The sequence below is a fragment of the Eumetopias jubatus genome, unplaced genomic scaffold, assembly GCF_037043125.1.
Source record: "Eumetopias jubatus isolate StellerSeaLion01/CBP00866 unplaced genomic scaffold, mEumJub1_p1.0 scaffold_1, whole genome shotgun sequence".
NCBI lineage: Eukaryota > Metazoa > Chordata > Mammalia > Carnivora > Otariidae > Eumetopias > Eumetopias jubatus.
This window is the reverse complement of record NW_028274807.1, coordinates 171,832,633-171,854,525: the sequence shown is the minus strand read 5'-3', so window position 1 is coordinate 171,854,525 and position 21,893 is coordinate 171,832,633. Positions and strand designations below refer to the sequence as shown.

At 40.5% G+C, this 21,893-nt stretch overlaps 1 protein-coding gene across 1 annotated transcript in view; it reads left to right on the top strand.

The window, feature by feature from the left end:
• ITPR1 (inositol 1,4,5-trisphosphate receptor type 1) overlaps nt 1-21,893 on the top strand; it is a 320,000-nt gene that overhangs the window by 193,002 nt on the left and 105,105 nt on the right. The window contains exons 39-40 of the mRNA XM_088027511.1: nt 156-267; nt 19,841-19,973. Coding sequence (XP_087883637.1) covers nt 156-267; nt 19,841-19,973 — 245 coding nt within the window. The remainder of the gene's footprint in view (nt 1-155; nt 268-19,840; nt 19,974-21,893) is intronic.

The window sequence follows — 21,893 nt, the reverse complement described above, 5'->3', positions numbered from 1 at the left end:
GAATGCCCCTAAGCATGTTTAACTTAGGAGTCCTTGATAGATATTTGCTCATTAACTGACTACTTAAAATAAGTTGCTTGTGAAGTGATTGTTTGTTTGTTTAATTGAAAGATCATTTCAGGGACCTAATGTATGGTTCCTGGCCCCCCTTTCAGGTTAATAAAGCATACCAAACAGTTGCTAGAGGAGAATGAGGAAAAACTCTGCATTAAGGTCCTACAGACCCTCCGAGAAATGATGACCAAAGACAGAGGCTATGGAGAAAAGGTACTGTGTTTTACTCTCTTGTCAAGACAAGGTCTTGCTATTAAATTGAAGTGGGATGGTGGGTTAGAAGTCCACTGTAGTTTAGGCATATTGACTAAGGGGACTTTTTATTTTTTAAAGCTAATTATCTGGTCATGAAAGGTAGCTAAATCATATGCCTTCTCTTCTAAAAATCACATATACTTAGTCGTCTTATAGGCTGCTTGCCACGTAATCTAATGTCAGGGAAATAGTAACAAGGTATTTCATCTAAATTCCTGGTGGGAATGCAAATGCCTCTTATGTATCAAGGCATGCATTCCTGAGTTTTGGGTTCCAGCTAGGCATACCTGTGGGTTTACTGCTTCTTTCTGGTGAGATGTTGCACAATCCTTCCGGTGTACTAAGAAACTCCCTCCAGTTCTAACTGGAATTAGGGCAGGCAAACACATTACCCTTTCTAGCTCAGACTGGGAAATGGGCAATCCCTGGGACATGCTACTTCTTGGCATAGGCAGTGAGCAAGGATGTGCAAGAGACCATTCCTCACACTTTCAGTTTTGGTCCAAGTGGGATAAAAACAATCTCATTGCCCCTTCTTTCTGCCCCCCCACCTTAAAAATTGGGGGGCCTGAATTTAAAATCCCACCAGTTTTCATTTGAAGGTAGTATGTTCACTAATGGTCTCCTAGCCACTTCAGTAGCATTTTCTGAGTAGGTTTATCCCCTGATGTCATTGATTTGTCAAAATACCCAGTAACTCATTGATTCATCTCTGTGAAGAAGCCTTAGTAATTAAATCACAGCCTTCTTTGTCAAAGTGGGTGGTGGCAACCAGGTTATTTCAGGTATAGACGTCTGTAGGGATTTTGATTTCTGACCTAAGCAATATCTTATGCAAATATTAGAACAATTTCACATGTGAAAATCTTTGGATAAGAAAAATAAACCGGCAAAGTACACAAGCCCTTTTGCAGCATACATTCCTTCACTGTCCCCAGATCACACAGCTTTGAAGTGTCACTCTGAATTTTAAAAATACATAAATTAAAAGGTGAATGAATGTGGACTAATTAGGAAATAAGTATCTATAACTCAGTAGGAACTTTGTGGTAGAAACCTGCAAGACAAGAGTTTCTAAATATAAATGATAGAAGTGAAGACCCCTTGTACAAATGAGAAATGATGAGATGTCCTGTTCATACAAGCACCTGTAGAGACACTTATGTAGATCTTGCACTAAAACAAAAAGAAAGAATAGGCAAAAGCTCATAGCGGAGAGTGCCAGACAAACAAGCAGCATTTATTTCACAAGATCTTTCTTTTTCTTAAAGTGAGCTTTAAAAAATGTTTTTAAAATATAATTGTATAACAGAAATTCACTCTTCATAAAAAGATAAAACCCACCAAAAGAGCCATAACCAGCTATGAATATACTTGTAGCTTTGGAGGCATAAAACTTGATTTTAAAAGGTAGAGACCAGTTTTCTCTTCTTTAGAATATCTGTTCATTTCTATGACTTGAGTTTTTTTTTTTAAGATCTTATTTATTTGACAGAGATAGACACAATGAGAGAGGGAACACAAGCAGGGGGAGTGGGAGAGGGAGAAGCAGGCTTCCAGCGGAATGGGGAGCCAAGACCCTGGGATCATGACCTGAGCCGAAGGCAGATGCTTAACGACTGAGCCACCCAGGTGCCCCATGACTGAGATTTTTATAGTAAACTTGGTGTCCCTACTCCCACAAATGTTACAAGTTGTGATTATACTTCAATTTCTCTCAAGTTTTTTTTTGTTTGTTTTTGTTTTGAATATCATGGAAAGTAGAAAAGCTAGGATTCGGGTCTGTTGCTTGGCAACTAAGTACATCAGGGTCTTTGGGCCACATGGAAGGTAAGCTTCCTCACTGGCTTTCCCTGCCTGTTGGTGCTAACTGGGAGAATATCATCACAGACCATGGGAGATGCTGGACCTGAGACGTTGTAAAATTGTCGTTATAAAGGTCATGGAAAACGATGGAGCCTGGGGCTTTAAGAGGGCAGTAGGGTGGGGGTCACTATGAAAGAGTAAATTGTCAGAGTTTAGAAGAGATTCTTAGGCACTGGCTCACATTCTTTTTTTTTCAGCTGGTGAAGAAATTAGACACACCCAAGCAGAGAGAGGCTTAAAGGAAAGATGGCATGTCTTTCCAGTCTGGTTGGGGCTGTCATCCCCCTTCACGAAAGTGAAAATACCACAGGCAAATGTGGGAAATGCCATTCAACCAAGGAAGACATTCCAGAAACCCATGTTAGTCAACAGCTTCAATACCTATAGCACATACTTAGAATGCTCATGACCCTATGCTTTGTGGGAAAATGCTACTTAACTATTGACATTAATTGAACTTAAAAGAGTTGGGGGCGGGGGGTTGTGCTAAACTATTTCTGTTTCTTCCAATCCAGTAGTGGGTATTAAATTTGTCCCGTTTTATGAAGACTTTTTGAAAATGATTTTGATGCTTTCACGGCTGTCCCTGTTTGACTACAGATACATGACATATGGGGCAGGCCAGCTCTTTCAAGGGTAGAAGGAACCCAGAGCCAAAGAGCTAACCTTTCTCAGGCAAACCAGTTGGCTTTGGTTGATAAAATAAATGAGGTGTTCTTTGGACTGGAGGCTCAGGGCACAAGGGAAAGTGTGAGGTCATTTCCGTCTTCCTGGCCCAATTTTCCTATTAGTTGTCTCTTAAGTGGAATTTGTCCCATGACTAATGCCCTCCTGGGATGTCCAGAATTGTTCTGCCTCCCTGCCCTGTCCTGAGTCTTCATGGCCATAGTCTGGTCTGGCATCACTTTGTCCTGCCCTCCCTCTGCACACCAGGAGGCCACGGTGGAGAGCTGAAGTGACTTCCCAAGGTCATGTGGCAAGCGTGTGACAGGATCAAGACTGAAAGCCAGGGTCTCAAATCCCAGTGCACTGCCCTTTTCTCCCCCCCCTCAGGTAGTGTCCACCCTGTCTGTGGGCCAAGTTTTCTTGTCTCCTAAGCCATAATCCTTAAAGATAAAGAGACATAGATTTCTTTATTCATCTCTGTGTCTTCATTCAATATTTAGGATTGTCAAGGTCACAGATGAAAATGAAAGTTGGGATCATTCTTTATTATCCTGTTAAAAAAATGTTGAAATATTAGTGTGCTTGTATGGATCTACTTGTCTGAAAAAAAAGCCACTGGGTACTGCCACCCATATTACCAGCTAGACTAAAACATAACAGAATCACTGAACACTGGCTTACATTTTTTAAAGGCCTTATATACCCATTAGTGTCCTAAAGTATGTCTTAAATAACAATTACATTCTTTGACTACTTGTTATGTGCCAGCCGCTGTACTAAACATTATGTCTTACCTTAGGTCAGCCTCAGAGATAGCAGTAGTGTTATTAACTATTTTATACATGGGGGAGAAAACTTAGGCTCAGAGAGGTTCAGAAACTTGCCTAAGGCCACACAGGAATGGGGGAGCCAGGAATTCAAACGAGAACACTCTGACTTCAGGGTCTTCTCTACTGTATCATTGGTGATTGACACCATTTGAATGTTTTGAAGTCCACCCACAAATGTAACATTTAAGTTTCGATTATGTTCCATCATTATGTAAACGACATGGGGCAGTGGCTCTGACGCACAGTAGGTAGCGAAATTTAAACATCTCATCTTCAACTAAGTTGTGATGTCTCACTTAATTGAAAACAGTCTCCACTTGATGCCAACTGGCTTTACAAATTACGATTGTCCCAGGGTCCTCCACAATCTCTGGTTGTTCTAGTCAGGTCCCGAAAGAAAGCGTCAAATCGGTGAGTAACCGGTGGTCAGTCCTCTTGTCTTGGTAAGTTCCCTGGCAGGTACCTGTCTAAGAACTATCACATAGGACACCAAGCTTGGGGCTGCTAGAAGAAGATTATCACAAAAAATTAATTATGCTCCTTTAGGAATAAAAAAATCACCTTTATTATGTCTCTAAAATGCAAAGGAGCAGCAATGAATATTTGTCTCCTAGAGGGGTAAATCTAAATATTAAAAATGATCACCAAAATAATGGTGAAATGTGTTTTTGTATGATGCTTACAGTGTCTTGCTGTCCTAAGACAGCAACCTTAGAATTATAGCAGGACTTTACAACTACTCTTTGTCTGCAATGCCTACTAAACTCTGCCTTTTTTTTTTTTAATTTAAATTCAATTAGCCAAGGTATAGTACATCATTAATTTTTGATATAATGTTCAATGATTTATTAGTTGAATATAACACCCATTGCTCATCATATCACGTGCCTGCTTTTAATGCACAAATTAAACCATGTCTTTATTAAAAAAACTTCCCATAGCTAAACATCTCTAAAATTTAATCTGAATCTCTCTATAACTCAGAGAACATCTAAATGTCCTTAGACCCAGCTTGAAAAGACAGCATAATTATGTTATATGTTGTATATTGGCCTCTCTGTAGTCTACTATAGGTTTTTTTATTAGTCAAAGAGCTTTGGAAAGAAATTCAGAAGCCAAGAATTAATATAAAAGGATATCTCAGAATTTATTTAAAATCTATTTTCTGTTCTGAATAGTAGTAGCTGTTTTACCACTAGAGAGTTTTTGACCTCAAGTAACGTCAGGGTTTTCATTTCATACTAATTGACAGTACCTGTTAATTACCAATGCTTTTCTCTAGGTGAATGAAATTTTAGCATTTCCAGCTACCAGGATTTCTAATAAGGAACTTAATGCAAATGTACTATTAACAAAGAATAATAAAAATAACTTGAGGATCATCTCTCCCCTTTTAAATAAGCACACTTGTGATTAATGCTCTAGTTTTTTTTCTTTTTCTTGAACTTGATGCTAATCACTTACTTGTTACTAATATCACTTGAATTGGCTCTAATCATCTTTGGGGGGAAAAGTGTGTTGTTTTTTTTTTTGTTTTTGTTTTTTTTTTAATCATCAATAGTACCAGGATTTGGAGCTTCTGCTCTTAGGATATGTTGTCATACTATTTGCTGAAGTGGAACCTGGTTCTGATTTAGCCCAACTACAGTTTGGACCCCAGATCCCTACTGAATGGTAAAATGAATCGAAAGAAAGAATTTTCTCCTAACCTGCATAGATCCAACTGTAGTCGTTGGCTTTCCTCTTTCCCATCCTCTTCCAAAAGAACATGGTTCTTGATTGGGTAATTGGCCCTTGTTCGCAGCTCAGTTCAAGTTTTCACATCTGCAAGAGAGTGGGAAGGTGCACCTCTGAGCCCTTGGTTAAGTGACCTGGGAGGTTTGATACCTGCCATGTGAACACAATGTGGCAGCATCCTGCCCCTATCCTGAATGGTGTGGTGCAGAGCAGATGTCACTGTGAGCTGTGGTGGTTAGTGACCCAGATCTCTTGCACCTCTTCAGATGGTCCCCATCTAACAACACTCCAACATGGGAGACTCAGCGCTAAGACAAAGTTTCTAACACTTCACTTGCTGGTATTTCCTAACATTTCCTTCTTTTTCTCCCCCTTTTTTTCTTTTCCAGCTCATTTCCATTGATGAATTGGATAATGCTGAGGTCCTAATTTCATTTTTTTTTTTAAATGTCCCATGGTGATGTTTCCATGACACCTTTCCAGTGAACACTGTGGTCTGTCCCCTAGTCTGCAGTGTCTAGTATCTGACTTTGTGTAGTGTGCCTTCTGGGCATGAGTTGAGTCCTTTGTGTCTGTCTTAGCATTTCCCATGAGTTTGTTTGCCATTTGTCCTTGGAGATCCCATCAGAATCTAGACAAAGATTTTCTAAACTATGATAAGATTTCAATCATTCACTGTTTAGAATCTCAACTGAATTTGTGGTTGATGCTGGTCATTAACCTATCTCTGAAACTCAGTGTTGATATTTATAAAGAGCTTTTCTATCTGGATGCAAAGCATCAATGCAAAAAGAAATAACTGCATTCATATAGTTTGAAAGTAGTAAAAAAAAAAACTATTCTCTTGGTCCACGTGTTGGGAGGTATTGAGTATGAGGGATCATGTAAAATTTTGTCTAAGTGCATTGTGAATTCCAAATTGCTCTTTGAGACTATCTAGATGCAGGCTTACAATGGGGTTAGAAATATACTAGATCTGTGGCTTTTCATCCAGGAAAACTACCTAGAGGTCAGGAAATTGAAATGTCATCTGATGGATCCTATCAAATTAGTATCAAATTAATTTTATATATATTCGTATCAAATTAGTTTTTTGACCACAATTATCCTGGGGACCAATGAGTGGTCATTTTATTTGGGATTTGGGGGCCTCTGAAATATTTTTTTTTAAGATTTTATTTATTTATTTGACAGAGAGAGACATAGAGAAGGAGCACAAGCAAGGGGAGTGAGAGAGGGAGAAGCAGGCTTCCCGCTGAGTAGGGAGCCCGATGTGGGGCTCAATCCCAGTACCCTGAGATCATGACCTGAGCCGAAGGCAGACGCCTAACAACTGAGCCACCCAGGCGCCCCTGAAATATTTTTTGTTTGGTGAATATTTTTCATCATTTCCTACCATATATTTAGGTTGCAATACATGTAACACAAAGTATATAAGTGAGGGAGTTTAATTGCTTGGCAAATTGAGCACCCTGGAAAAAAATTTTATTAGACTTTTAAAAATCATCTCTTTCCTGCTCTACCTCTTTAGATATCTATTACTTCTTTTGATAGACCAAGTAATACCTTACTTTGGGCGGGATAGAGCTACCAGAGCAAATATGTTGTCTATTCTAATATCCACCACCATCATTTCAAAAATATTAAGAGATGGTTCAGATTTACTAAAGGACAGTTTGAATCACAGACTTAAAGCTGAAAGCAAGTGGCTCTGAATTTGGTTCAGTTCCCTCAGGAATGGAGCTCCAAGAGGTTAAGTGACTGGACTTAGCTTGCACAGCCAGATAGATAGTGGCTAAATTAAAGCTAGCACTCTGCTGGCTCAGCTCCTCTCCTGGTGTGCTTGCTGTTCTACCACAGTAAACTCTGGAAACGTGGACTTTTCCTTGTATGGGGAGGAGGCCGTGCCCTCTGGGATGAATAGAAGGTGAGAAAAGGTTGTGCGGTAAAGGCTTAATGAATGGCTTTAACTACAGTGATTTTTTGCCATTTCCTGTCTCATTCTTTCTCTTCCTGGTTATTTCTGTGCCAGAAAAATACCTCATGCTGAATTTGCATGTTGGCACCTTTCATTGCTCTTATTTCTACCTGGAGTTGTAAATGCCTCACTGATTTGAACTTTTCTTCTGGGAATACTGAAGTTGTGTTTCTATATGCTTAAGTACAAATGAAGGAACACCTTCCCTAATCGGAGTCTGCAATGTTATTAATATACTGTTTTGCACCATAGTAATCAGTTGATGTGTTTGCTTGCTCAAGATAGAACTTGGGTCTTCTGGCTGGGAGTTTATTGCTTGCTTATGGAAAGATTCCACAGTTGGAGCAGGTGTGTTTATAATTATACTCTAGGAAATAGAATACTGTCTGTTTATAAAAGAAGAATGTTCTGGCAGCCACTTGGATTCTTTGAAAATTCCCTGAGGAAGCAACTGCGGATCCCCTCTTCGTCGTTACCCCTGGCAACCGTCAGAGCCCTGGGACACCAGCACTCTGACCCCAGTCCCTCAGGCTGTTGGATCTGGTCCTCTAAGCAGAGATGGTTGATTGGCCTTTTTCATCAAGGGCTGTTCTGGAAACTACCGCAGCTCCTGTGGTTTCTCCTCTACCAAGCCTTTTGTCAGTATGTGCTGGTGGAAACCTGCAGCCCACAGCTGGGGTTCGGCAGAAGCTTAATAAGAGTTCATGCTGGCCCGTGATACAGGCAAGGCCTCACACCTAATTTGCAAACCAGTGTTCAATTCTAAACATGGTGGGGAATCACCCCTGAAATAGTGTAAGGCATATATGGTGATCCCGTGAAACCCTGATTGGGGGAGGGCTGCTGCCTTTTGATGATAGAGGCCACTCGGGCATCTTAAGGAAGGAGATGTGCTGTGAATGACTCTTGAAAAAGCATAGCACCTCTGTGTCTTTGTCAATGCTCTGAGAAATCAGGGTGAAATGAGGACAGAGTCATGGAGTCCCCGTAAGGAAAGGGCATGGTATGGAGCCCTCCAGCTGTTTTCTAGAACAAAATTTCATTTGAAACCAGGAAGAAGAGGTTTGGCCTTTCTTTCTTTCTCTTTCTTTTTCTTTTCTTTTCTTTTCTTTTCTTTCTTGACAAATAAAGAGGCACAGTGTCCATTCTTCCCCCCGAATTTTACCTTTTCCTTGGGGGGTGGTGTTTGAGGGGGTACAGATTGGGTGTAGGGGAAAAGGAAACTACCATACTTTGGTTGGTGTCCCTTCAGCTCACTCTTAACGTTTATAGCTTGATGAATTGTTACATATGTATACACAAATCAAGATAGGAGATGTTTCCATCACCCCCAGAAAGTTCCCATTATCTACCCATTCTTGGCTTTAAACAGATGCCAACTGATGCTAAAGACAGTTATATGACTAATATTTGAATGCCTGTTACATTCCAGGCATGGTGTGAGGGGGTAGGACTATGGTGTTGCCCCCAAATAGGCACAGTGTCTGCTCTTCTGAAGTCCACAGTTTTGTGGGGGAGACGGGTAGTAGTACAAATTAGTGTTCAGTGACAGCTGAAACTATGAGAATTGCTAGAATGGAGAAGTACCTGGGGGATTATGAGAACCCATGATTTGGGAACTTCTACCTGAGCAGGGAGGTTGCATAAGAGCTTAGGAGGTCAGGTAACAACAGGTAGGTAGCACCAGCAGGTGATCCTGTGAATCACCTTTCTAAACTGTAAAGTGCTGTGCTAACCAAACAGACGACTTCAATCCAATACTCAAACCTGAGGTGGAGGCGGTAAGGGAGAACAGTAACCCATCTCATTTTCACGTATGTGTCTGTGGCAGGGAATGGTGTGTTGAGAAAGTGTGGGCTATAGCTCAGTGGGACATGCTGCATTTCTTTGTATTTGAGATGTTTTCACCATTTCCTCACTGTCACTTGGACCATGAAATCTCCAGCACCACTGGTGTCAGCTAGCTACCTGGCTACAGTGGCATTCCCACTGGTTTAAGGGTGGCTGTGGCCTGCTTAAAGTGAGCCCTCAACTTATCCCACCTTGAGCTTCTTCTGCAAGCCAAGGATGCCGGCGAAGGAGAACTTTGTTAAAATTCAGGAGGGGGAGAAAAGAGAAACACAAGAATTATTAAATTTCACCTTCAGGGGGCGTTCTCATGACATCCAACCCAGGCTGGAGGTGTCCTACTTTTTTACATTGCTGTGAACTGCTGGGTTGGGCACCTGCCAACATTCAGGCGGCAGTTACATAAGAGCTGCTTTTTTTCCTGGAATTTAGGCTCACTGCTGATGTGTGACCTTCAGCAGTAATTGCCAATAAATGCAGTGGAGCTGTTTACTGTTAGACACCAGCAACCATACAGCAAGCAAGCTCAACTCAGAGCACACAGAAGCTGTTGCAGGAGGATTTGGGGGGGGAGGGGGTTGGGGTGTGTGTGTGTGTGTGTGTGTGTGTGTGTGTGTGTGTGTGTGTGTGTTTTGATGCTGAGATTATTCCACAGTGACTGAAATTGTATAATTTAGTCAAGTCAGAATGTGTTTTTTAAAAAATGAATTTCGCTATTGAGTTCCAATGAACGTGTTCTGGAAAGGTGAAACTGCATCATTGGGACGAAATTTTTACTTCTTACTTGGTTTCTAAAAACAAATGCCATTAATAAAGGGCATTATGTTAGCAGATGTGAAGGTTTAAAATTGTTCTACTAAAATGCTAGATCACATATTTTAGCTCAATTTTCTTTAAAGCTTTCTGGTCTCTTAAGGTGGGTTTGCAAAGGCTCAGGAAGGACGGGTCCTAGCAAACATATTTGCAAGCCTGTCTGCTGTTGGCTGGTTGGTTGGTTTCCCCCCTCTGAGGTTTTGAGTGGGTGAAGAGGAACTGGAGGCTGATTCAGGGGTACTAGAGTTCATACATTCCCTTTGATGTGCTGAATAGGAGGGCCATAGGACGTTTGCGTTGCTTGAACTGTATTCAGCTTCTGCTGGGGATGGTCCATGGAAGGAGACTTCATCTTTCAAGGGAAAATTCTAGAAGCCCATGGTTAATGGAATGATTTATGTTAATGGCAGCGGAAAACAAAAGGTTTTTGTTTTTTTAACAAGGCTGTGGTCTGTGCTAGCCTGTTGGAGGCATATATGAAATGTATGTATGTATGGGAGTGGATATTGTTGTATGTACATAGGAAAGAGTAACTCTAGGACTTCTTTTTTTTTTTTAAGATGAGAAGGTATGATTTCCTTCATTTATAGTAGAAATCCATCCTTCAAAAAATGTTAGGTATGTTATATGTTGCAAGCAAGCATGTCCGTATCTCACAAGCCCATACCTAATTACTACTCAAGCGCCTTGATTTTCGGCCTCATCCAAGAAGGCCACTTGGGATTTAGTGACTTGAGATTCATTTTGAATTTCTATTTCAAAACTAGTCATTTGAAATCTTTTTTTCTATGAGGTTAGATTTTGTTGACCTAGTCTAAAAGCACTGGGAAGACATAAGATCAGTGAACAAATACAAAAAGGCAATAGGGTGCAGTAATGGGTTTCCAAGTTCAAAACCAGGCAACATCAGAGCACTGTCCATCACCTGCTGGTTTGGGAGGCTTTGCCTTGATTGGAGGTGTCAGCACCTGAATGTAGTGACTGATCCTGGGACTAAGGTGGGGAAGACAAGACTTGTCCAAATTCAGACATCACCGTTTTCTCAAAACATCCCTCCTTAATGTGTGCTCATTGAGGATGACTCTTCATGTAAAAAAAAAATTTAACTTGATAATAAAATGTGCTGAGAAAAATCACTTCATTATTAAATATTATGTTCTGGTTTTGGCATATATTATATGTTGCATTTATGTAGCTATTACCTTATTTGAACAATGTAGCTTATAAATATGCTTCTATTTTTCAAAATTGCAGCTTACTGCCATGAAATAACCTCATCCTCAAGGAAATAGAGCTGAAATCCTTTTAGAAGGAAGTGCTAGTACAGGCTATCAGTTTGTTTTGTTTTGTTTTGTTTTTACCAAATTATATGCCAGGTATGGTTTGGCCTTTGCCATGCCTGAAATCATTTTATATCCTGCAAGTTGTATTATATTTAGGGAACTTGCTGTTAGATATTATGAAATGAAGTTTACTGAAAATATACCAAGCATTGTTTAATGTTTTAACTGGAAGAAATCCTAAAGAATATCTGCTCCAGTCTCCTTGAACTACAGGTCAGAACGTGGAAGCCCAGAGAGGTTCAGTGCCTGGCTCAGGTTCATACAGAACCAATGAGCTTGTGGACACATGACCCTGTGTAGCGCTCTTGGTTTTTCTATTCTCTTTCATGAATGGATAGTCCTTCTATACACTCTTTAATGAATCCTGAGGCTGCAAAGCCTCCTCTGTTGTCTCAAAGGGCTTCATGAAATGTTCAAGGAGAAAAGATAATTAATTTTAATTTAATTATTATTTTGGAAATTAATTTTAAAACAAGTTTGACAGTAGTTTAGGGAAGCAGTAGAGTAAGTGTACAATTATAAAACATCAGAAATCACTGATGTCTGAGTGATTAAGAAATACCCATATACTACCTATGGGCATTCTAGAAGTATTCACAATACTTCCTTGGACAAAGAGATCTTGAACAAGAAAATTTTAAACACAAAAACAAAACCCCACCACTTTCAATTCAGTCTTCTTCATTTCCTTTAGCTTTTGATTGGCAAAAGAGTAGGAGGGTAGCTCTGTGGGTTCCTACAGTAAACCCATGCCTATAATCTTTTTGTTCTAATCCTATAGAATCAGTATAAAAAGATATGTTAGTGGGAATGTAGCCAGTGCAAATAGTAGAAGATAACATCTTTTTTTCCATTGGTATCTCTGGCTGCTCTAAAATACATGGGCCATTGCTTTAATTCTGCTTTTTCTCATGTGTCCCTTCTATACTAAGGGAGATAGCAAATACATTTGCACAGTTTCAGTTCTTTAGCCTAAAGCATACAGAATTTAAGGACAGAGTTAAAGTGTATTCTTGGTTGTCATTATTTATGTCTTGAAAAGACCTATAACTGACTTCTGTTTTTATTTTCCTTGCCATGCTTCAGTCCCTCCTGCCACGGTATATCTCCACACCCCAATGGGAAGCTCAAGACTCTGGAGATAAATTTTTTTCCCTGAGGCTAGTGAAGTTGTGCTCATGGCTGAAAATTCTTCTGTCCATAATTGAAGGAGCAGCCCTCCACATATGCCCCACTGTCCTTGGAGAATTACTTTAATCTTTGTACTTAAAGACATCTTCTGTATCTTTTCATCATTTTACCTGTTGAGAAATGGAAAACAAAACAAACCATAAAGTTATATAATGACAATCTTATATCAAGAACTTTTCCATCTTGGGGATCAAACCACCAAAGGGGTAGCATTGGGCTGAATTGAAACACCACCAGATCTCATAGCTTCAGTCCTTCTGTGCTTTCAGCACCTGTTCTGGCTCACCAGCTGACAGCCACACTCTGGCCTCAGTATGGATGCTGTGTCGCTGGATGAGGGAGGCCAAGGTCACTCACTTGCAGCGTGAGCCTTGGCCTCATTCCATAGTGCCAGACTGTACCTTGAACTAGCCAGCCATGCCTGGTGTATGACTTTGGTCCAGGGAGGCCTTGGGTAGGGTCTGGTGGTTACCTCTGACATTAGTCAGTTCCCTGCTCCAAGCACATGCCCTGTGGAGGACAGATTCCTGGAGCCGTCGTTCACAACCTTTGGGCCTCTGGGAAGGGAGTGCCCCTGGGACCTCTGTTACCATTACCCACCCCCTTTCCCTCCCTGCACCTCCTTGGATATGCACTGTGATTGCTTTTTCTCTCTTGGTGTACAAACAAAACACGGTGTGCCACGGTTCTTCCTTTGGCATCCTTTTTTTTTTCCCCAAGATCTGTTTCCTTCTTGGGCATTAGTAGTCTTTTGTTTCTTTCCCTATTTTAAATATGTTTCCCTATCTCAGGCCAATTGTTTCTTCCAGCGGGACCACATTGAGTGCATTTTAAAAGAGAAAGTATCGCCTCCCCTCAGTTGCTCAAGATCTGGTATAGGCTTGTCACCTCATTTTTGATCTTGCCTTCTGTGTTTTGTCCTTGATGTTGGTCTCTGGACTTCTTTGTGGCCCATGAGATTCAAGTTCCATAACTAATATGCTTTGTTTTACTCCCAACTAGCTCCCACAAGCTCCGGATTCTGAGAACTCCACAGAGGTGTGTGTTGCTCACCTATATTTGCAGTGACAGCAAATATGGGTGCTTCTCAGTTGTCCTGGTTGAGTGTCTGAGTTGTAGTGTTGAAATTTCTGTCCTGGTGGTAGGCACAGGAGGGAAGTCTTCTAGCTGGGCTGGGACTTGATGGTTTCTGTAATTGAGGACGCTTTCAGTGTATAAAGAAAGTTCCAAGTTGCTGGAGCTAAACCAGAGCGTCCTCCAGGTGTGGAGATGGGGCTCTCTGAAGGCTTTCACACAAAACTGTCTCAGTCTTGAAATGTTCAGTTGAGCAACTCTGGAATGTCAAGACCCTTCTGTTGTTCTACAAAATAGACTCTGGGTTCTGTGCAGAGATAACACAAATTTGTGTTACCTTTAATTCTTAAAAATGAAACAAACATTATCAAATTGCTGAGTTGCAGTGTGGCTGCTTTATGATGATCAGTGTCTACTCTGCTAATCAGAGCTCTTCATTGTTAGCAGTTTGATTAGAATGCTGTGTACTGGTGGGTCGGGGAGAGCTGAGGTGTCCGTGTGTGTGTCTGCTCAGAAGTGTATGCATTGATGTTCTGATGCATGTGCTGTGCAATTATGCATGTATGAACCGTGAGGACTTGCGCTGTTGGTGTCTTGCATTACAACCCCTTTTGGGGTCACGTAAAAGTAATGAATATGGTATATGGCCAAAAAGTCAGAAACCTGCTCATTTAAATAGTGTGTTAGGCTTGGGGACAGGACAGTTGTTAAGCAATATTCAAAGTAATTGAGCATTAGCATGTGTCTGGGGAAAAATTTTTAAAGGCCTAAAATCCTCTTGTGTAACTCTTAGCTCAGTATGAGCTCTTGGTATTTTATTTGTGATTGATACTGAAGATGGTCATGTCTGCCTAGTGTTGTACTTAAAATGGAATTTCTGCATGCTTAGCAGGAGCTTGAACCGAGCCCCCCCCTGAGGCAACTGGAAGACCATAAAAGGGTACGTAGTCTTGGATGTTGGGAGCTAATGACCATAACACCTCCCTCAGCCATACATTGTAATTTAAAGTCAGCTTATGTTGGTGTTGATATTGTTAAAGCATTAATTGGCTCAGGAGCAGTCACAGACATTAGTATTAATGAGGCTAACTGGCGAGTCCACCTATTATCTACCTACTCGGGCCCTATACCTTGCCAGTATCCAAATGATGACCAGGAAGCTTTTCATGACCTCTCTTCTTTTTCTGTAGTGGCTTTCTAATTAGATGAAGTCTTTAAAAATGTTTTTTTCTGCAAGTGACTGATGATCATTATGGTTAATTTATAATAAGCAAAAAAAGTTTAATAAAAAGGTCACAATTACATTACTCAGCTATAGAAGCAGCTAATGATATAATATTTCCTCTGCCCACTTTTTTTACGCAGGTGTGTATATGTGCCAACGAACATTTTCTTTGTCCTTGGGATTATTCTAAGTGTACAACTTCTGTACCTTGCTTTTGTCATTTAATATTGTGTATGATGATTTTCTTTGAAAGTCTGAAAGTTAATAGCTGTCTGAAGTTCCACAAATGAACAAGTGGTTTGTAATATTTTCCTTTGATGAAGAAATGAAGAAATGGGTACATCTTTGGGGAGATTCCTAGAAGGGCATTCTTAGGCCAAAGGAGAGATACTTTCTTTAGGTGCTCATTATGCATTGCCAAACCATTTTCTGCAAGGCTCATCTACATCGTTAGCATGCTGACCAATTCATGTTACTCATTTTTGGAAGATAACGAGATATCCTGGATTTCTGAGTATTTATCATATGCCAGTTACTGTGCTAAGACTTTTACATATGTTAACTCATCAATTTAATTTTTATTAATGCTGACATTGACTCAGTGACACAGCCTTCATCCCCATTTCATATTAGGAAACTAAGACACAGGAAGATGAGGTACTTTACCTAAGGTCATGCGGTTAGAACATGAGCAGTTATAACAAAGACTGCCTTGGAATTGTGGTCATCAGTGTCCTGGAGGATTTATGCCTGAGATGAATGTGTGGCCCCGTGCACCTTTGTTCTGCTCACATGCTCCAGCCCCTGCTCAGTCCCACCACATCCCAAATTCTTTGCATTCTTCTTTGATTGTAATTTCTCAGGTTATGACCAAAGAACAGCTCCTGGGGAGCTGGCATTTAGCCTTTCCCCTCAGCATCCTGGATCTCTGGCAGTTAGTCGACCAAGGGCCCCTTGCATTCCTGTGTTTTCCATCCGTACCTGTGCTTTAAGAATTGCCACAGGCCTTAAAAGTAGCTGGAAAAGACACATAGCCATCCCTCATGCCCTAAGTTCTCAGGGGACACGGTACTGAATGCTACATAAGGGCGTAAGCTTTGGAATTAGAAAGAGGTTCAGGTCTCCCTGTGCCAAGCCCTAGCTGTGTGATTTAAAGCAAGTTATATATCCACCCTGTGCCTCAGTTTCTTCTGCTGTAAAATGGGGATACTAATAGCCTCTGCCCCTTAAGACTGTCCTGCTGAGCTGTGCTCACGAAGCACTTAGCACAGTGTCTGGAATATGACAAGGGATATTAACTATTGTAGTTACCTTGCAGACTGAAACACTTCAATTGATTTGGTAGACAATAGTAGCAAAGGAAGGTATTTTTAAATTGAGGCGCGACCTTAGTGCTGACTAAAGTGTGAAAGGCTCACCACTCATGTGAGAGAGGGTGATCTTTCCTGCAGCACGTGATTTTCAAGCGGCTGGAACCTAGGAAGCTAAAAAGGTCACTTTTTCTCTCCTGTGCCTATGTGGCAATATTAACTCCTTAGTGCCCTATTCGGCACTTGTCTCTGTCCCTACAAATCATTAGTCATTCAGTCGAACTGATAGAAATGAAACTTGTTTGAACCAAACTGCAAGGTAGGAGCTTGGTTTCATTACTCTACATCACTGAACTACCATTTTCACTGTTCTAAAATGACACTTACTACAAAAGAAACTCTTGGCCTTTGCCTTTTCTCAGGCTTAGGTAATAATGTGTGTGTGGAATTTCTTACCAGAGACAAACATCTGATATCTGTTTGCATACTATAGGTGTAAACTTCTGGAAAAAAAAGAAGTGGGGGGGATTGCATGGCCAAATGTTAAAATTTCAGAAGTGATGTTATTTGGGGAGTCTTTTTTTTTTTTTTTCCTTTTCTGCAATCGGGTTTCTGATCCTAGTACGCTGTGAGGAGTTTTGTGCTCTTGAGTAATTTATATCATGATGATTAGGAAGGCTTCTCTCTGCAGATTTTAATTTTTCCTAAATTAAACCACTGGCTCAGAAAACAGAATTTTTCTCAAACCTAAGTTTTTACACTAAGGATTTGCATAACTTTTTATAATGTTGTCCATTTTCTTTTTCCCTTTTTACCTAAAATTATCAGTCTTTATTCTTTCAGAAAAGGAATAAATCTCAACTTGTTTAAAAAAAAAAAAAGGCAAATCCCACATGCTCTGTGGTTTTTTTTCCCTTGCAGCTTAAACTTTTTTGTGTGTGTGGAAAGAAGGTGAGGTGAATATGTGCCAAAAGCCTTATAATTAAGAAGGAAAAAAAATAAAAGTTTGTAGGATAGAATGTATGTGTGTGTGTTTTTCCATAATTAGCACATTTCATGATATTCTCTTATGGGGGAAAATGTACCATTTGATGCATCAGTTGCTATGGTAACTGCTAGGGTTTTTCTGTGGAAGGAGAGACAAAATGGTAATGTGAGATCCCTTTGTAGCTTCAGTTGGCATCCAGGCTGCATAAATGTGAAGTTCCTGTGCCTGGAGTCCACGTGCTCCCAGATGACATGTGTTCCTTTACCTCCTGCTTGCTTGATGGCAAACTGACCATAGTCTTGCCAATTGCCCTCAAGCTAAGGAGCGGAAAATCTAACTGAGTTGCTCCTCCCTGAAGCGGAATTGGACTGTAAAGGCTGTAGTTGAGACTTCCTAAAAGACATGTGTTGGTTGGTTGGTTGGTCATGGTCACCCTGCCTTTGAATTGACCATTCCATCTTCCATCTTCCAGACGCTTGCCAGGATGGCTACATTGGCTGTCTTGAGCAGTTGCAGCTTGTAGGCCTCAGCCCACCCATCTGTCTCTCAAACAATGTTCTTGTGATGCCCAGAGGGATCCAGTTAGAGAGTTAGGATGGTTTACTGCCAACCATTCCCTATTGTGGGAATTCAAACACTATATGTTACTGAAAGAAAATCAAACTGATACATCATTATGTTGAAAAAAGGAAATCATATTTAATCTCCTGTTACATTCAGCATGGAGGTAACTTTTTCTTTCCCCTTTTTCTTTCTGGGTCAGCTTCTGTGAATGATCCTTTGAAATTTGTATTTCTCTCATCTTATGAAGTCAGCCTTTAGATCACCATGCTCTCACTGACTGCTTTGGAGACCATCGATGTGTTTGTATTGGTGCTAGAGACGAAAACGCCAGCAAAGCTGTATCTTTATAACAAAATGTGGTTTTCTAAGCCATTAAAGAATATTGTGCCAAATGCATCTATTTAAAAAGTACGTGAAAACCTCATAAATAGCTTCCCCTTTGGAAGCACTCTTGGAATTTTGTATTTACAGTTAGTCAAGGTGGGTAACAAATCTCATGAGCTAATAGAAGCACCCTCCTTTGCTGAACTACAATGAGAGACATATTTGTGGGTGGAATGTAGAGAAGAAAATAGAGATTTTTTCCATTTCCTGAACTTTGAATTAAAAATCAGTACTGCCCACCCCCCCACCCCCCCATTTATCCCATCTCAGTTTGTTCCTCGAGTCTTTGACCAGCAGCATGAATTAAGAAAGAAGAAAAACTTGACAGTGTAGCCCTGGGACCTTACGTGATTTTGACGTCAAACTAAGGAGTTTTCTACCTTTCTCCTTTGTTCCCTGGTGCCACGTTCCCCTGGCACCCCAGCCTCCTTGCCCCTCTCAGGGCCCTTCTTGCCCTCCCGTCTGCTCCCTCCCATCTTGTTTTGCAGACACCCCACTTGAAGTCTCCAGACCTATTCTTGGAGCTTATTAACAAATCACTTTAAATTCTACTGACTCATGTTACCATTGCAGGTCTCTTCAGAAGAACTTTTGAGCCTCTATTTTAGACCCCTGCTATATCTTAGCACCCCTTCCCTCTGCTAGACTTCTCACTCACCTCTCCTGATGATATGCCAGAGGAACTCCGTGCCTTACTACTTTGTCCCTGGGAAAGAGTCTGGGGGAGAACCATACAGCCTCTGACTTTTAGAAACTTCCAGACCGGGAGGTGGTCTGGGAGACACTTAGCAGGACTGAACATAAAATAGAGCTGAGAATAAATCTCGCTGCTTTGTGCTGCTTTGCTAACGTCCCCTAGTATTAGAGAACAAATCACGGTTTTATTTATTTTTTTGGTTGGAGTTGTGGGGAAGAGTTGTTATGTCTTCTGTCCAAGATTCCTTTGATAGTTACATTTTTAAAACATTGTATTACGGAGAGGTTCAAATACATACAAGAAGAACTAGAAGAGTTTTGAGAACCCACATTCCTAACTCAGCTTCAACAACTATCAACTGGCTGCTCATATCTATATCCCTTACCTATTCCCCTCCCTAATTATTTCAAAGCAAATGTCAAACTCATTTCATTCATGGTGCTTATTTTTTGATTGGTATGCCTGATATCTGCCCCTACTTTATTTTCTATAGCATTATTTTTTCTTCACCACTCAACCCATTGACAGTTTCTATAAGAAAAGCTTACTTTCAGCTCATTATATCATTGTGCAGTATTACTTTTATATCTTAATATTTTCTTACAATATTGGGAATAGACCCTATGCTTGGGGTAACATTTTTATTTTGCTGTGTGAAAGGTGACCTGTAAAATTCTCATTTTGTCTGAGTTTTATTGACTTACCCCAAAGGGACTTTTTCGTTTTTGTTATTGTTAGTTGCCCTTCAGAATTAATGTTCTGTGTTTATCACTGTGAGAGAGAGAACTTGAGATATTTAATATTCTAGATTGCTGCTTTTTTTTTAATGATGTGCTTTCCTGAGAAAATATTGAAGAAGTTAACTTCAGAGTTTCCAAGTGCTTTTATTAATAATTTGTTTTTTCACCGAGTGAAACTGAGCCAATTATAACTGAGTACCTCCATGTTTTTTGAGTATTAGTAGCTCAGTTATGCATTAAATTCAGAACCTGATTTCATTATCCTGTTTGAATTAAGGGTGAGGCGCTCAGGCAAATTTTGGTCAACCGTTACTATGGAAACATCAGACCTTCAGGAAGAAGAGAAAGCCTCACCAGCTTTGGCAATGGCCCGCTGTCACCAGGAGGACCCAGCAAGCCTGGGGGAGGAGGTAGGCTGTGTGGTGTGCTAATTAGCTGCACGTGTGAATCGAGTGTGCCACATGAGAGCTACATGTTTCTCCTTAACAGGTTGAAACTAACAGATGAATTTGGGTGGCAAGTGTGTTTTCTAGCAACTTGTTTTGTCTTTGGTCTACCATCAAAATGATATCTAAAAATATTTCCCTGCAGTTAGATATTGGCTAAGTATTTTGCCCCTCTTTCCAGTACAGCAACCCTCTGGGTGATTTTTGAATGACACAAGGAACTTGATTTTACTCCCCATTTTCTTGTGCTTGTGAGGATTCATTCTTCCCATTAAATAACAATGGTGTTAGCAGTGAAGATGGTGAAAACTACCATTTATTGTACACCTACTGAGTGCCAAGGGCTCTCCCAAGCATTTGACCTTGTTTGCTCCTCCAAGTATCCCATTATATGGCAGGTACTGTTGTTATCCCTTTTTAACAGAAGAAAAATGGAAGCTTGTTAGTGACTGGTCTATAATTTGAACCTCGATATGTCTAATTCTAATGCCTATGCTGTGTTCCTCCCAAACTCTGAAGGGAGTTTACTGAAAAGAAAAAAGAAAGAAAAGGAAAGCCTCTATAGAATTGCTTAAAAAAAAAAATCCTCAAAGAGGTTGCAAAACATTGTAAGCACAGTTACAGCAAAAGTTGCAAGAACGTTGAACTCAACTGTGGGTACTGGTTTGGGTTTTAAAGTGGGGAGGGCAGGAGTTCAGTGCTCGCTGGAAGCACAAATGTGAGTTGTCTGATTCCTTGTCTATAATGATGACTGTTATGCACTATAGGTTTTGGGGGCATTCTGTAGGTAGCACCAAAATACTTGGTGATGAATAAAGTTATTCTAGCAATATCTGGGAAGGGGTCTTGAATTTCTCACCAAATGAAAACTTGAAGCCTATCTACTCACTTCATGGGGCTGTACAGCTTCAGTGAAGATAGAGCTCTCAGAGTGTCCCAGGAACAGGACCTTAGCATTCCATCTGCAAGATCCCAGGGATTCTCAAGCAGAAGTCCCTCACATAACATCTCAAAACTATTTCTCTTTACTTTCTGTAGTGGAGTCATTCCACAAATATGGGAGGCCCTGGGGAGGCCTTCTGAGGGTGTTTTAGAAATGCATCAGAGACCGTTTCTGCTTTAAAAAAGTTGTAAGAGAGAAGAGACGTAACCCAATTTCTACTCTGCACTATGGATATAATGGATTTAGGTAGTTAAGACAAGCAGTGCAAAGGAGGTGGCATTTGAATTGAGGTCTGCAGGGAAGGACTGGCAGATGATTTTCTTCTCTCTGAAATTGATCAGCCCGTGTCCCCGTGTACATTAACATTTCAGTTATTGACAATAATAATGCAAGGCAAGTTCTTATGTAGGCACATTCTAAACACAGTTGGAATCCATTCCACTAAACGGCATAGGCCCTATCTTCTTAAGTTTATTCATGTTATCTCAAGCTCAGTGGGGATGGGAATTTGATCTCTAGCCCCAGCTCTTGGCTCCATGCCAAGCACTGAGTAACTATTGAATGAATGAATGAACAGATAAATTATGTGAAGTGTTGAGTTTGGGGCTAGAGTGGGTTTGTTAGAAACAGGGCTAAAGTGATTGTTATAGGCTATATTTTCTTAGGAGTGTTCTAAGACATGTATAAGTTCAGTTTGTCTCTTGAACTCAAAAGTTTCTTAATAATTCTGCACCAAGTCATTGTATTTTAATATCAGGGAGAGTCTTGGCTCGATGGCTGTAGGTCTCTTGCTGGAAATACGTTGTTTTTCATCTTACCTACCTGCCTGCATTCAAATACCATCTCTGTTACAAGCTGGGTGTCCTCCTCAAAGACAAGTGACTTCATCTCTGTGCTAATAATTAGTACCTTCCTTGTGGGGTCTTTAAGAAGGTTAAAAG